This window comes from Takifugu flavidus, chromosome 14 (assembly GCF_003711565.1).
Source record: "Takifugu flavidus isolate HTHZ2018 chromosome 14, ASM371156v2, whole genome shotgun sequence".
NCBI classification, from domain to species: Eukaryota; Metazoa; Chordata; class Actinopteri; order Tetraodontiformes; family Tetraodontidae; genus Takifugu; species Takifugu flavidus.
In genome coordinates this window covers 2684994-2701938 of record NC_079533.1, presented here as the reverse complement: position 1 = coordinate 2701938, position 16945 = coordinate 2684994, and the positions used below count along the sequence as shown (strand labels likewise).

At 44.9% G+C, this 16945-nt stretch overlaps 1 protein-coding gene across 4 annotated transcripts; it reads right to left on the bottom strand.

Moving 5' to 3' along the window:
* Positions 1-681: 681 nt before the first annotated feature.
* robo4 (roundabout, axon guidance receptor, homolog 4 (Drosophila)) lies at positions 682-14160 on the bottom strand. 4 transcript variants are annotated; one of them, XM_057054958.1, is made up of 19 exons: positions 13812-14160; positions 10356-10682; positions 9386-9543; positions 9092-9212; positions 8579-8717; positions 8329-8456; positions 8044-8156; positions 7736-7967; positions 7518-7639; positions 6877-7048; positions 6619-6801; positions 6491-6533; positions 5210-5322; positions 4682-5002; positions 4439-4531; positions 4162-4297; positions 2877-3089; positions 2442-2782; positions 682-1509 (listed from the first exon to the last, which is right to left on the bottom strand). In XM_057054958.1, exons 1-19 carry the CDS (start codon positions 13993-13995, stop codon positions 1328-1330), a joined length of 3321 nt encoding a protein of 1106 aa, XP_056910938.1. In that variant the 5' UTR covers positions 13996-14160; the 3' UTR covers positions 682-1327. The 4 variants fall into 4 exon arrangements, with proteins under 4 accessions (XP_056910938.1, XP_056910935.1, XP_056910936.1 ...); XM_057054955.1 differs by having other exon boundaries at positions 8044-8159; positions 13812-14156; XM_057054956.1 differs by having other exon boundaries at positions 2442-2779; positions 8044-8159; positions 13812-14153.
* Between the last annotated feature and the right edge of the window lie 2785 nt (positions 14161-16945).

The window sequence follows — 16945 nt, the reverse complement described above, 5'->3', positions numbered from 1 at the left end:
GGGCCGTGGCTTTTGCGACCTTAAAGTTGGTTCCTCTGTCATTAATGGCCGAGTTTGGGTTCGGAATACTTGCGTAATTCTCCACCTGGGCGGGGCTAAAAACCAAAAGAGCGCGTTTTAGCAGCGCTAAGAAGGTTGACCTGAACAGTTCTGATGTGAGACAGGGATTACCTTGAAAAACAATGCTGAAGTGCGCTGCTGCACGCCAAAATAAAGTCTTTGAGGGAAACATATTAGATTTTTTGGCCCAATATCTCTACAGAGAGCCTGCACTGGAACACCAAGCAATAAGAGTACCTTCAACCGGTGTGGGTGCACAACCACAGATTAGGGTTTAATTAGTGCGTCTGATGGGCTGTAATTACTAGTCATTATCAGATGAAGCAGCGTTGTTTGCATGGCCGTTAATGTAGTAGAACAGATGAGTTGTCAAACATCACCTTCCTGCTCTGCACAGCTATTAGGAGCAGCTGTGGTCAATAACAATCTGCCCACAGGCTGCACAGAAGAATGCCGAGCCTTCACTTCCTCTGCTCCGCTGTGATCCAAACACACACACACACACACACACACACACACACACACGCACACAGGCGTCTGACAGCAAACGTACACCCTGGCTGAACGGATCAACTCCCTTTCCAACATACCCGCCAGGAGAGGAGGACACGTCTGAAGTCCTTTAAAACTGGATTCTGCTCACATTTATTCCACAAAGAGAACAAAGATTTCATTAAAACGTCTTTAGCGGTTAAGCACGATAAGCTAAGCTTTCATTCAACACTTGAATGCCGCAAAAAGCAGCACTTATTAATCGATTTCAACAGAAACATTTCTCTATATTTGTTATTTCAGACTAAAGGGTTATTTTGCCTAAGGCAATTTAAACAGGCTTAAAATATGAAAGAATCTCCAACATGTAAAAGAAATCAGAAGAAACAGAAATTCATGTGGAATGTGTGGAAGAGTCTTTAAATAACACGTGTGATATATATTTAAACAGAAGTAAACAAGGTCCTGGAGCAAACAGAGGATCAGCTTGAGCTGTGAGGAGAGCCGACTGTTCGAGAACATCTCCAGGGCTCGTTATCCTCTTCCTTAATGAGAGGGAGGGAAAACATTAGAGAGTCACTGGAAGTCATTTGAAGGATGCAAACGGTTGTCGGACCGCCCCGAGGCGGTCTGAGGAAAAGCAAAACCAGACATGCTGCAGACTTGATGGAGGTTCCAGGAACTCCACGTAAAGATGGCGCAAAGCGCAGCGGCGTCACGTCTTCCTCTTCTCCTCCTGCGGCTCCGCCGATCCCGTCAGATCTTTCCGAGGTCTTTAAACGTCAAAGCTTCTGCTGTGGCGCACAGGGTGGTGCGCTCTGACCTTGGCCTCCATCTCCTCCATCCAGGCCACGTTCCAGTCCCACACAGGAACGCGCTCTTGCTCCCCGAACAGGTCGCCCTCTGACCGGAGTGACGGATACAGGATGCTGAGGGGGGAAGCTGGAGGCGAGAAGTCTGAACACAGAAGGAGTTTTTAGCTCAAGTCCAAGTAAAAACCAAAAAAATCAATATAGCTGTAAATAGCAATCAAAATATTGCTGTCTGTGTTTTCATGGGATAAATTCTGACATTCTATAGTCGTTTTATTAAAATAATAACCCACGCATTGATAAATAATTATACTTACAAGTATAAATATACAAAACTACAATAATTAATGGAATGAGAATAATTGCAAGATAAAAACTTTTCAATAAATAAACAAAAAATAGTGTTAACATCGTTCAATCTGCTGATGTTTTGAAGGACGAGTGATTCACAAGGATCCATTAGGAGTTATTTTGCACCATCAGTCCAAACAGCCAGCGACAGACTGATGATGCATTTCCAGTAATTCACCGTAAATTCTGTTAAGAGCGTGTGTTCCCAACGCACGAGCATCAACACTTAAATCCTTCCGTTTCTACAGTCACCAACCGGTGGCGCCATCTAGCGGAAAGTCGCAGTAATGACAAAAGCGACCTCTATTACAGTGTGTTTTAGCTGGTTTTACTGGGGTTTAGTAAGATTAAGAGTCCTTTCAAAAGATCAGCAAGGAAAAAGATTATAGATTTGAATAATAAGACATTTTTAGTGTAACAAATAAGTTTTTTTCTACTTTTTTCCCCCTGGTATTATTTCTACCTTGCATTTATTAAAGCGATGCTAATAAACCCAGTATAGTTCATCAGTGTTGTCCTTTTTTTTCTTATGCTTTTCTTTAATTAGTCATCTTGAATAATAAATTCAACTTAATTTCTTACCTGCGAATTTGAGAAGAACATTAAGTAGTAAGTGCAGAGTGAATATAGTGAAAAGTGCAAGAATAAATGTGGGGTTAGGATCAGTGTTAGCGTTTTCAATGGTGGCTACAGTGGGCGGGGGGGGGGGGGCCTGCAGCCGCTCACCTGACAGGGAGGCTCCACTCACGCTCCCTGCTGCTGCTGCAGCCAGCCAGCGGCTGAAGTTGGTGCTGTCGCTGGTGTAGCAGCTGTCCACTGAGCTGATGAGGCTGGTTCTCGCGCTGTTCATGTTGCCGTCCATCACGGAGCTCCAGGTGCTCCACAGCGAGCTGTCCCAGTCGCTGTAGCAGGATGACGGCGTGCTCTGGAGGCGGGCGCGTCTCAGATCAACGGGGGTGGCTTCAGGCTCATCAGAGGCAGGGAGCTTCCTCAGATGAGCGGCGACGTAGCCCAGAGAGGGGGCCAGGTGTTGGGACAGAGAAGAACGTTCCTCAGGGAGGACGCTGCTGACACACACGGAGGTCACAGGGTCATACGAAGAACATCTGGTGGCGTTCATGAGCTCGTCAACTGTAAATTTAAGGGGTGACTCGGTTTTACCTGCACCTCTCCGGTTTTGGACTGAGCTCCAGATACTGCCCGACGTCCGCTGCTGTCAGCCTGTCGTCATGCGCGTCATCCACAGCTGGATGAGCTGATGGAGCCAACATCTGGCTGTAGCTGCTGCCTGACGCTTGTCCACGGCGGGGCGATGCCGCGTTGCCCGACTGCACAGAACCCATGTCCACTGTTAGCTTTGTAGATCGACTGGAGCTGAGGAGGAAAGGGGCACTTTAGCTGAAACCGCATGGATCTGTGAACCGAGCCAAGCTGAGTCTCCGCTGATCCTCGAAGACCTTCTGTTTTTGTCATTATGAGCAGAACAGGTTCGCTGGCTGATTGTATTTGTCTTCTTCGGGGTCACGGAGAGGGGGGACACGATGGGCGAAGGCAGGTCCCTCCCCGGAGGAGTCCCAGGGCCCGATGTGAGTATTTGTGGGTTCGGTACCTTGCTCAAGGGTACCTCAGCACTGCTCTGAAGGTGTTCTGGCATCTTCCCGTACTACCTGAACACCTTCCATGTTTTGAGACTCGAACCCAGAACCCTCCGCTTCTCAGCCCAGTTCCCAACAGACAGGTTTGCTGGATGATTGCGTTCTAATATTTCGGAATAGGGAAAAAAAATACACGCAAAGGGCCAATTGTATGATTATGTTGTTCATGTTTATGTTTTCAAGAAGAAGAGGAGGTGAAGAACATGACGTCTAAGCAGAATCAAATCAAATCGTTGTGCTCGGGACACTTGGGGATTGGTTCGGTGGTTTCTCATTTCCTGAGTTGGATGTGGGAGCTCATCTGTCTTCGGTCTATATATGGAATTTGGCACGATGTTCCTGAGTTAGGAAACAGAATGCAGCCCTGCTTCCTGTGCTCTTAAATCCAGACACGTATGTCTGCAAAGGCAACCGCTTTGGTCTTCATATGTCAGCCTTTTAAACAGGAAAATAGCACAATGAGAGGAAGGAAATGGACGTGATTTTGGATCAATCAAGCTCGGAGGAGACCACATCATGACAGGAACTAGGCTTTCATGTTACTGTTTACCATTAAAGCTGAAGGAAGCCGTCATCATTTAACCGCAAACCTCAGCTCGACCAAGCGTGTGTGTGTCATTAGAACCACAAGGAGTATATTTCAGGTGGCAGCATTATAAGTATTTAAGCATTTCACATTTATGGAGCTATTTATGGAGCGAAGTGACTCTACTTTATCGCCTCTCGTACGCTCATTTAGTGACATGAATCTCCACTTGTCAACTGGACCTGAAATGGTGAGTGAGCCTCACCCTTCATCAGTGGAGAGGCTGGGCGAGTCTATGGGTGCTGGAGGTGGTGGCGGCGGGGGCAACATGTCCAACAGGTGTAACGATGCAGAGTAGTGCAGCAGTCGAGGGGACACTTTAGCGCAGTCCGAGTGTCCTCCTGCACAAAGACGCATGTCGGAATCAGCAATAACTCGCAGTTATGATGGTGTTGTCTATACAGTGAAATAGCAGCACCTTTAAAAACCAATGTATTTAACTTTAAAAGCAAAAAAGGTATTTTTAATAGCACTGAGCGTACCTGGTGGTATATGACTTAGTCTCTGGTTACAGATACCAGAACAAGGGGGGGTCCGGGTTGGCAAGATGGGGACGCTGTTGACCGCATGCAGCTCTGCAGATAAACCATCACATGGATATTGAACGTGGCACTATTAACCATAATGGTGAAGTTATTATTCCAAATATTTTACGAATTTAAGACTAAAGCAAAACTTTTAGTTTAAAAATGTTTTGAAAGTGGAGGCAATCATGAGGTTTTCACCCTGTTTGTTGTGGCCCTTCTCCCACGACTCTCTTAGCACACCCATCCTGGGCTGAGGGCGTATGGCCTGTTTCCATGGCAATGCCTCCTGGCTGCCGAAACTCTTGGCAATGGGTTTGGCGAATATCTGGATGGTCTCGCTTCCTAGCTGTTGGGGTAGCCTGTGTGGCATTTTAGCACAGCGACCGGGACTGTTGAAGGTCTTGAGGCGGTTGCCCATCAGGTCCATATAAAAGGTCCCGTAAACCCCACAGCTGTCCGTCACCACGGGAACCGCGGAGTCTCGGCAGCTGGGATCCTTACAGGTTGAAACAGGGAGACCTAAAGGAAGAGGAATAATACACTAAAAGCGATTTATGAAAAAGAACAAATAAAAGTCGTGGTGACTAATAAACCCGAGTCTAATGGGATCTGTTAAGTCTTCCGTGGTCAATTATATTAATAATTGAGTCATTATGTCTATCAAGGAGAGCTTTTAGAGACAAATATCCTCTGTAAATGTAACAAACAACTGTGAATATTACTCACTAGTGCTCCGGAGTCCTGGGTGACTGTAACCATGAGCCCATAAATCCTGATATTTTGGATTGAGGGCAGGTCTCCAGCCTCCAGACATCCAAGGTGAGTCGGGAGCTGCCATCCTGTGAAAGGAGTATCTCTATTTAGAGCATTTGTTGTTTTAGTGAGGTATTTGTACTTGAATCTACATGATCTAATGCACCCCCACCCGCCCATGCTATCAAGTGATATGCAGATCACTGACCTAGAAAAAAATATATATTTTGGACTTTTATTATATTTCTAAGTACTCATCTTTTTATAACATAAGTATACACACATTTCCTGGCCAAAAAGAAATGCATAAGATCAGAATAAGGTCTAAGGAGACTGCAGAAACTACGAAAAATGGGTTAAAAACTGTCCACCTGTCCAGTTATAACAACCTAAAAGGATGCGGGAAACCATCATCTCGAAACGTCTTCATAAATATTTTATGAAATAAACTTGTAGAAAGTCAACAGTAAAACTCAGAGCTGTGTTTAATAGTGAAAGGAAGAGCATTTCCACACAAACAAGTCAAAGGGAACGCGAGGAAGCGGGACTGAAAAGAAAACCACTGATCAGTGAGGGTAAAAGAGCTTCAATTTGCTGGGCAGAACAAAGCCTAGACTCTGGAGAATGTGTTCTCATGAGTCCAGATTTACCCTGTTCTGGAGGGACGGACACATCAGAGCGGCACCCATCCCGCCTGGTGTCTGCTGTACCAGCCTGTGGTGGCTGCAGTTGGTCACCTCTAGGTTCAGCAACATGATGTGCCCAAAGAATGAGGTCAGAAACAAGTGCAGTGTAATGCTTGTGGGGGCTTTACCCTTTGACCTGTACACTCCTGCCAAAATGAGCAGCCCCATGTAGGCGTGCAGGTGGGTCATATCCAGGCCTTCTAATCTAAATGTCCCACTACACGTCTCCCCTCTAAATGTATCATCTGAAGTATGTAATTTCCTATTGAAGGGTGTTTTGCACAGCTCAAACCCTGATTTTATGCTGTACACATGACGGCAGCACTAAGTCTACACTGTTGTGCAGGTGGGATGCCAGAATGTCTTCAGACTTTCCGGAAATAAGAACTTATAATTCTAACTGTGGTTATCTGAATCGAATATTAGACTTTGAAAGATATTCTGTCTGCTAACAACAGCAAAAACATCACAGCACACGACAACTCGTACGTTCCCTGGAGAGTCACTTCACTGCAGGTCACGTTGGACAAAAAATCTGCTAAATCCTAAAATGTAAACTTCACATTACCTGTGTTTTATGATGAGGTCCTCACCTACGAGCTTGCTTAATCCTATGGTCAAGGGGGAAGAAAATCAAAGATATAAGATCGACGATCAGTAAATAAGGGTTGTATTAAGAGTTGTATTAAGGCCCACCTTTTGACCTTCCATGTCTTGGGAGGAGGCGCCCTGTCTTGCCATGGCGCCTGAACAGACAGACAGCTGCTATCATTAAAGTGCACCACAAGAGGGCGCCAATACCGCCAATCAATAGCGGGTCCTGAAGCAGAGTCAGACCCCAGGAGAGGTCTGAGTGAGATGAACCGGTCTTCTGTGGGTCTGAAGACAAAACACACACTTCAGTGACATATGGTGACATCACAGGACTCATAGAGGAAAGGTTTAATAGCTCACTGATTAGAAATCCGTGTGGATCGCTCGGCGTTCCCACCCCAGCTCCGTTCACTGCTGCGACGGTTATCCAGTACTGCTTCCCGGGTTTTAAAGCAGAGATGTCCAGTTTTTGTTGGCTGCTGTTGACTGTCCAGTTCTGGTACCGCTCCTCTTCAGACTCCACACACCACACCTGAAGCAGGAAATACGAATCAGTGAGGTGGATTTGTTTAAAATGTTTAAAATATAGCAAATCTTTTCAAAGTAAAGTATAGGATGATTTTTAAATGATCGACTTGTTTTAAGTCCAACGATAGATGTATACATTTAGCCAGGTGTCGGACCACAACTGAAACAGCACATGCTTAGTGTTGAGATGGTATTTAAAGCTCATATTTCTTAGGTTCTGCTCATTTTCATACCTCTGAGCTCAGCTCTCCCTCCATTCCATTAGCTACAATGTTAGCATAACAAGTTGCACTGATTGCATTATAAAAATAGTGGAGTTATTTGTTTAAAAGCTCATTTGTAATTTTTAATAGATAGATAATAATAATAATTGCATAGATAATAGCAATTCAGTACATCTATGATTGTTTTTCTTAGCATGTTGCTTTAAAACACCAGATTTTGACAACAAGACATGATGAAATATGGATTACCTGGTAGCCCTGTAAAATGCCATTGTGGGTGTCAAGGGGAGGGGGCTCCCAGCTGAGATGGATGGTGTTATTCTGTTGACGGCTCACACTGATGGACACAGTCTGTGGAGAGGCACTGGGCACTGCATGAAGGGTTAGTTTGGTGTTATTTCTAACTTTTAAATATGGATTCATCCATAGAAAATGCAAACTAAAGGACACAGACAGACTTTGATCACCTGTTTCTGGTACCCTGAGGTGCTGAGTGTTGCTCTCTCTCCCGTACAAGTTGCTCCCATAAGGACGAACTTTGAACTCGTACTTGAAACCTCTCTTTAGGGGCCCCAGCTGACACTGAAAACTGGGCATCGTCACCTTCTTTGCTGCCCAGTCTGAGCTGGCAGGCAGCAGAGAGCGATAGAGAACCTCAAAGCCATCCAGGTAGTGAGGCTGGGTGGGGAGAGCCTGGAGCTGGGAACATGGGAAACCCACAACAGTCAGAAAGGACTCCGATTGCTCTGTACATCGTAAATTGGTTTGCTCATACCTTCCACTGGACCTGGGAAAAGTTCGAACCGGGAGCAGCGATGGTGATGTTCTCTAAATCCACCCGGAGGGCTGAAAGCTCTTTGTGAAGATCTTTCTGTTTAGTGCTGGGAGCTTCTGGAGGCACAACACGTTCTCTTCTAGCATTTGTAATTTACATCATTTACAATCTTACAGAGATATTTTACAAGCTAGAACACTGAATAACCTTGTGTGTAACATAACACAACAGGTGCAATCCAATGATATTCCAGTTAAATACTTTTTAAAATAGTATTTTTCTCACCTTCGACCAACAGCTGTGCACTGGCGGTGACCATGCCCACATCATTAGCAGCTGTACACGTGTACAGTCCAGCATCCTGCGCTGTCACATAATGGATCTGCAGAGTCTGGTTTGGGTTTACAAGATACCTACACACACACACACACACACACACACACAGTCATAAATGAAGTTAACTTTCAAAGTACACATCAAACTCTTTTACTGGACAGTTTAAAAGGAAGAGAGTGAGTTGGTATTATGAACCTACCTGCCATTGGGCAAAGGCCCCTGTTCTCGGCTCCAGACCACAGTAGGAGGGGGGTCACCTTTAGCTTGACAGTAGAACTGAGCAGATTCCCCCAGTTTCACAGACACATTTTCAGGCTTCAGCAGCAGTGTAGGTTTGGCTACAGTAGAAGAGAAGAGCAGCTATAGAGGAGAGGTTCCTGGGCCTCTTAGGTCACGACCATTGATACACATACAGGTGATTAAAATTCAATCAAATTAAAAGTATAATTGAATAATCAATACACTTGGGAAATAATCAGTAACTGTCAAGTACGGGACAGAAAAGGTTGGACCCACTTTTGCCTTCAGAACTGCCTTAATTCTTTGTGTCATACTTTTCAATAAGGTTTTTATTTGTTTATTAGCAGTCACTTGTTAAGTCAGGTGGACCTAATAAAGTGGCCAGTGATTGTAAACGCTCCTTTCATGTTGCTGGCCATTCCAGCAGAAATCCACTTTACTTATGGGGATATTATCACAGCGACAGTCTCACCCAGCACAGAGAGGCGCGCCGCCCTGCTCTCTCGCACACCCACAGTGTTCGTGGCCACACAGACATAAGAACCAGAGTTCTGTTTCTCTGCTGGAGCCACAATCAGCTTCCCACTCAGCACCTGCAGCAGTCAGAAAGATGGAGTGTAATCATGACTGGCTGGAGCGAAAACACTCATTGTCATTTGTTTTCTCCACTTTACAAACCCACAAACCTTTTATAGCTACTTTACGTTCACACTAAAATAATGAGTAGAATCAGTACCCTGTTTGATTTAGATCCACGTGTACTTACAGTGAAATGGGGATCGGTAATGTTGACGGGCACGCCGTCTTTCTTCCAGAGGACGTTAGGTTCAGGACGTCCTGTGGGTGGGCCGCAGTTCAAGACGGCCACCTCTCCCTCTGCCACTTCCACGTCGCTGGGTTGCACATGGAACTCCTCCTGTAGCACTATGAGAACATCTGGCCTTAGCTCAAGCACGATTAATAAACAGAATTATCCAGTTAGTTATGAAAAACAACACTTAAAACGGACCCTAAACGCCCCATCTGATGAGGATGAAGCTTTAAACGCACGCCGGCTGTATTACACTCAATTACACCAAACTAGAGGAAGAGTTTAAGCCAGGCATGGGCAAACTACGGCCTGGGGGCCACACGCGGCCCGTTAAACGTTTTAATTCGGCCCGCCAAACTTGAAAAATTAAATGAATAAACCTTGTTATATTGTGTTACGTTATATTTTCACTGCAATTCTGGTGTTTTCCCACTAGAAAAAACACAGTCAGGAGGAGAGTGATGGTGATATCCTGAAGGATAACAGAACTTTCAGTGCTTTAAAATAGAAATGGTTATTAATTTTTTTTAAAAAGGCACATTTTATTCATTTGATTTTAAGTGTTTTAAAACTCATTCCAAAGTCAGATATTTTGTTGTAATGCTTCTCTTCATTTTCATTTGAAATTAAAGCACATGTTTTCTCCATATCCCAAGATGTGTATTTTTTCTCCAATGAGGTGAGGTTACCAAAGCACTCCATCCATCCATCTGCTCCTGGTCCGGCCCCTTTGTCAAATGTTAGAACCCATTGTGGCCCACGAATCAAAATGTTTGCCCACCCCTGGTTTCCCATACGAGTCAGAAGGTAACTGGAGAAATATACTCTTCCCAGAAAACCCCTGACATTGGTGCAAAGTCACCACACACGCCAGGTGGTCGGGAGCTGTGACACGTCACCGCGATCTGCATTGACCTCAGCGTACCTGCGATGCGCAGCGATGCATTACGGCTGATTGCCATTCCAACGGCGTTGCGTGCGACGCAGGCGTAAACGCCCTCGTGTGACGGACCTCTCGGACCTTCTCCCACACTAAGGAAAAAGAGACTGCCCTCTGGCAACATTATGGGCTGCATCTGTCCATCAGCCTTTGACATCTGCAGAGGCTGGCCATTCTGGAGCCACTCGAGGCTGACCTGAGGGCTGCCTTCTGCCCTGCAGGACAGCTGCGCAGGGTTCCCTGGTTTTACGACCACATCCGAGGGGTGATGGACGATGCTGGGCGCGATCTCCTCCGCACCGAGTCTGGGAACTGGAAACACAGAGAGAGAATCTCAAAAAAGGAAGGAAGGAAAAACCCGGAGCCCATCTTCGGCTCTATGTGTTGTGTAGGTGTTTTCGCATCTATCGAAATGGTCACAACAAACATCTTGAAGTCCTGCATCCAACAAATACTGTGTGTTTGCATCCAGCAAGAGTGGAATGCCATTGTTTGGACTTCCGCTGCAGTTGGATGGCCATGCTGAAGGAAACGGCAGACCGATCGGCTTCCTGAAGCTCAAGGCTCTCCGCCCCAACAAAGGCTGACCCGAACACATCACATCCGCTACACAACAATGACGCTTCTCGTGCCGACGTTCTCGTCGATTTGGATTGATTTGGAAAAAGGCAGAAAAATCGGGGTGGTAATTAATTAATTCTGCCACTCGTACGCAAAGGAAGCGCATAGATCCACATGTTGCCTGCTTTAAAAAGAGACAAAAACATGACACAGAAAGACAAATCTGGGGAGAAAAAAGAAGATTTTCACATGACATCCTGTGATAAGCCGTTCAAATGTTTGATGCCACCTCAAAGGTGACGTGAACAGTTGATTCAGTCACTTTTCCAGGAAATATCGTCAAATCCCAGCAAACAATAATGGTTGGAAACGAGTGGAAGCATCAGAGCAACACTGACAAAATGAAACGAGTTCCCAAATATCTGAGATACTTTAAATAAGTATTGGAAACAATACCTCAACACACGTTGCAATATCTTGGATATTATTGTAACAATTTGTATGATATCATTACATAGATACATGGATAAAACCTCTTGGTGAAATGATCATTGTTTTCTACCTGAGTATTAGGAGGAGCAGCAGAACTTTAACTATATTTCCCAGAATTGCTGAAAACTGTGGGAAGCCAAGACTCAGCCCCATTATAGGGTCATCGCTGAAATATCATATGATTTGAAATCCAAATGTAAAGAATGCTTATATTGAAATAATACACTTAACAAATAATTAGTGTAGTTAAACTTAAATATAAACGATGGTAACGTTAGATCTTCCAGGATGTCCGGAACTGCGGAGTTATAGAAGCATAACTTTACAAATTAATACGGAAACTCAGTTCTTTACCTGACAGGAGAGTTCCAATCCCAGAGAATATGAATAGAAAAGCACTCTTCATCATTAACGGCGAGGTCAGCGTGGCTAATTAACAATTACTAATTATGTTAACAACGACGCTTAACAGAACTACCCAAAGAGACTTTACAGAATTTACAGACGGTCCATTTTTAATTTTCGTGCCAAGATTTGTGTCAGAGTGATACTTCACGATGTGATCGAAACACAGCCAGCTTCCGGTGGGCGGGTTTTTCAAAATAAAAGACCGACATGTGAAATAGGCATTAAAAACGACGCATTTTGTCAGTTATTGTCGTTTAATGCATTTAAATTACACGGACAAAATTTAACGTAAAAGTTCAGAAATACTTATATGTTATTTTTCTACCCCAATGCCTATACCAAATTATGCTCTTCCCTTATCGCAGTAATGCTCTTGACAACAAATAAATTGATTAAACTGATCTAAATTGATCTATTCATATTTTTCCATTCGGTAAAAACAAACAATGAAAGGAATGTGATAAATGCTGCTGTCCTATTTTGCAGCTGGAGACAGGAAGGAGCCTTACAAAAGAATGGGAGGAAGCTATGCGTCTACAGATTCCAAAGGTACTGTCTGAAGGCCAACACGCAGTTCTGTATATTATATTTGAATATTTGTACAATAGGCAAAACAACTGCAGCTAAACAAGATAATAGTAATGGCAGTAACTATTCACTCTATATTAAAGAACACATTTGAATGGTTAGAACACAATACATCTATAGTGGCATGGAGCAAAGTTACTCAAATGTTTTCATTGACTGCCACAAGTGTGTGTGTGTGTGGGGGGGGGCTTTCAGCGACGGGAGACAAGTTTCCAAACTCCATCACAGCAAACATGAGGCAGAATTAAGTGAACTCGCAGTTGGTTAAAGGCTGACATAAATGGAGTATTGTCTGCTGAGCTCTTCATTGTGAGGTTCAGAAAAGAGAAGTCTACACTGATGGATGTTTTTATTGATCCTACACGCCGGGCCTGATGGCCCGGGCATCGGTCAGCTTTCAGCCTCAAACAAAAGCTTTAGAGAGGATGAAGAATGATTCCCAGCTAAACGGAGCCCATGGGAATGCTGCCGGGCCGAGACATTCAGAGGGAAGGAGCTTCTTTCACACTACAGACCAGAGGTCAGCCGAGGCATTGCAACGGGAATTGAGGGAGGGGCACGGTTAGGAAAAAAAAAGGAAAAGTGGCCACCAAAGAATGTGATAAAAAAAGTGACTTCAGAGTAAAAAGTGTGTTTGGTAAAAGAAGCTATAAACAGAGTCAACAGAAGACATTTAAGCTGGTTTAAACCAAACAGTCCCTTTAAAGCATAATGTTCTTTCAGGTTAACCACATTTGCCTTCTAATAATCAGATTCTGAGTTGAATACATAATATATAAACACAACACTGATGATAATATTGATCCAAACATCAAGACAGGATGAGAAAATAATGCCTCATAATTCATAAATAGTAACAATTTTCTGATGTAAAAAGTGCTTTACAGCTGTTGATCATATGGATCTAAAATCGCCAAGTTTGTTTCTTTATTCTATCTTTATTCACTTTTGCTGAAGAAATTGAATATATATGTTGACTTGACAAAATGAATTCCTTTCATATCATTTAGAGAACTACTCATCATTAAAACTATGATTTGGGCCACAGGTATTGAAAGAAAAAGCACATTTCCATGTATTCAGATAAACTTTATACATGAGCGCTCAAATGCAGGATATTTTTGAAAATTATAAATGGGGGCCACGGGTTAAATAAAGGGAAATTCTACAGCATAATAATAAATATATGATCCAATCATTTTGATAATATTACCAATAAAGATTAGTGTATTTGACAGACGTATCAACAGTGTTGTGGTCATCCCTGTCTGCCTATAACCCCAAGATCCATCAGACCCAAAGCATAAAGGTGCTGATACTATCAGATTATTCCACCAGTTCCTGTGAATCTTGTGGCTTGGTGGGTTTTATGACTACACACCGTTGGCTCACCTTTTCGCCGGTGCGATGCGTTCCTGTGATACAGCTGCTGGTGTTTGTGCCGGGCGCGCTCTCTAGCCTGGCTTTTTGACCTCTGATGAAGTTCCTTCCCAGCAGGGTGGATCTCTTTGCAGCTAGATCTCTCAGGCCAAATGAAGAGCCAGGACACCCAGAGGAGCCACACTCCAACCCTCATCTTCAGCCACCACGACCCGAAGCTCTACTGCAGCACGTCAACCTTCATCGCCTCAGCGGACTCACCCTCTCCTGCTGTCACGCTTCACCATGGAACCTGTACTAGGGAGCAAAGAGTTAACCATATGTGGTGTTTATCTTGTTGCAACAAGGCTATCTGCAAGTCTACCCTCCTCTTTTTCTCCCCATCACCCTCCTCTTTGGGTGTGCTTGAGCCCCCCAACAAGGGAGAAGTTCTCTTCTGGGTAGAAACAATCATCAGAAAACAAGTTTGAGACCTCATGCTGGGCGATTAGTGAGGGGAAGGGGACTGGGGGTACTGTCCTATCCAATAACATCTGTGCCATTCATTCTGCATGGGATGGGAGGGGAGGGAGGGACCAGGCTCCGACCGAGGGAGGATGGAGAAAACGGGGGGGTGGAATCACGGAGATGGTTGTTCACTACTGTCAGATAGGTTTCATTACTCAAAGAGGCAGAGCGGATCGTTGGTCAATGAGCAGATATTTTTCCCTGGAATTCATAAAGGATCAGTGATTTCACTTATTTTAATGTGAAAATGAAAAGAACAACCACCCGACAGTTCAAGTAGAGGGGAAGCGCTGTGATTTTAGTGGTTTCCTGCATCAAGACAGTTACTTTTTAGATGTTCATGAAAGAAAAGACGAACGTGGATGAGATCGTAACCTTTGACCGTAGCTCTCCAACGTTTGATCGGTTCTTATTCAGCCACAGGGGATTTATTTGAAGATGTTCCGTTGAAGGGAACGTGATACGACATTTACAAAGATTGGCAGTGAGGGAGGAACCAAGAACAACTAATCCCTACAATTTTCCTATATAAAAAAATCCAGGATTGTTTGATGAGTCCTTTCTTTTCTGGCCATTTTAAGAGTCACTTATTAGACTTTTAACCATGTGACGTGATGACATCACTCAGATCTAACATTTTACACGGGTCTCAAAGGGTTTTGCTGTTGATGTTAAGGATTTATTTAGGACTGATGAGGCCCATAATGACTTTTCATCTGCGTTCTGCTTCAAAGCTTATCTCCATTCGAGATCTTGATTTTTGGGCCCTCTCCCTCTTTTGATTCTCTCTGCACTCAACCATTTTAAAAAGCACAATTGTCACATAAATTTCTCATGGTCGGATGTAAATGATTTCTTTTGACTATTGTCAGCATCCATAGGGCCAAAATGGCTACAGAGGGCTCCCCCCCAACCCTCTGAACTGCTTCACTATGTCTGTCCCCCACCTCCTTCTTATCCTCACTACCCACCCTCCCACCAGTTGACTAGCCAAACAAATTTGTAGCTGCTTGTCGGCACAGTATGAGTCTCATACATCACGTTGCCTTGGCAGCAAAAAGCAAACAAAAGTGCTGTCGGAACATTCGGCGGACGGCTGATTGATCCTGACAACTTTTCTGGAGGATCCATGAATGAAACAGTCAGATTTGCTTCCAGGTGAAGACCCAGATCGTCACCAATGATCGGCCAGCAGAGAGGTGACCAGGGCTCAGTTGAATGAGATTCATTTTCAGGCTCATAGCAGTAGGTAATCTGCTTTCCTCCGGCACTCTGAAACGTGTCTGGAGAGTCTGTTCTGCCCTCGTGGTGGGTGGATGAGGGACTGCTGTGTCCCCTGTGGTGCCCTAGAGATCTCCCCAAGAATGTTTTTCTGCCTCTTGGAACCCTGACGAGGAGCAAATGATGGTTAGCGGCAGAGAAATAATGCAGGTGGCGCGGCAGCTCGTGGGGGGGGGGTGAAACCACCCTACTGACATGATGAAAACATCTACACCAGATCATGTGACTAAAGGGGTTACATTAATAAAACGCTATCACTGAGATCCAACCATTCAAACATTTAAAGATTAAAACTCGGCTGCATTAAAAAGCACAGGGTTTTTTTCATTCCTTTATTTCCTTCACATTGTCCGAAATCCTCGGGCTTTATCTCCCCCAGCCGGACTTTAGTCGGACCCTCACACGGAGCAGAAGTGCTCCTTCTCCCTCAAACGTCAGTGTGAGCTCTCGGCCCTGCTGACCACCCGCGCACGTCTGTTGCGCAGCTTTTCTTTGATCAGTGCAGCCGCTGCCTTTTCTAAGCCTGGACAAAGTTCAGTCGTGTCTTCAAGCCGAGCCCCCTCCCGTAGGGTTGAGCATGAGCCCACGATGGGGGGTCATGTTCGAGCAGTGGAGGGCTATTGGTGAGGTAGCTGACCTCTCATGTGGGTCGTCATCGCGCCCCCCCCCCCATGATCCTTTCCCTCTGGCTAAATCCTCTCTGAGGGAGCGGTAAGAGGCCAAGGCCACATTACGATATCAGCGGGCCCACTTTGCCCCCCTAGCCCCCCCAGTGTGATGGAACGCCTGCGCCTCCACCCTTCTATAGAACGAGAATAATTTAGAAAAGCAAAAAAAAAAGAGACTGTTTTGGCTCTAAAATGCATAGTTTGTTGCCACGGCGACAAGGTGACATTCTATCAGCAGCTCTTTCACAGCTCAGTGAAAAACTGCCCGGCCGTCACGTCTGCCAAACATTTCAGCCGTTAGCTGATAAAAGGCTGGCTTAATCCAGTGCTGTACGCTTTCCTGCTTAGGTATCTTCAGTTTTTCCTCATCAAGTTTTATTTACCAAAGGCTGTGAATGAAAAGACGGCAAACACGAGCGCCCGCTTGATTTAACACGACTGAATCGCATTCTTGAGGGTGAGTGCAGCGGCTCTCTCTGGAATCCATCACGGATTTGGGATGTTGTGAGAGCCGGGCAGGGCGGCGACAGTATCACAAACAGAGGGCGAGGTGCTGAGGATGTGAACAGCGAGCCAGGAGTTCTGCTTGAGTGAATCTGAATGGAGGATCTAGCAGAGAGGAGTTTGGAGACCCCGAGCTTTCTGCTCACACCTCCCCTCCTCCGGCTCTTTATACGTCCAGCTGGCTGC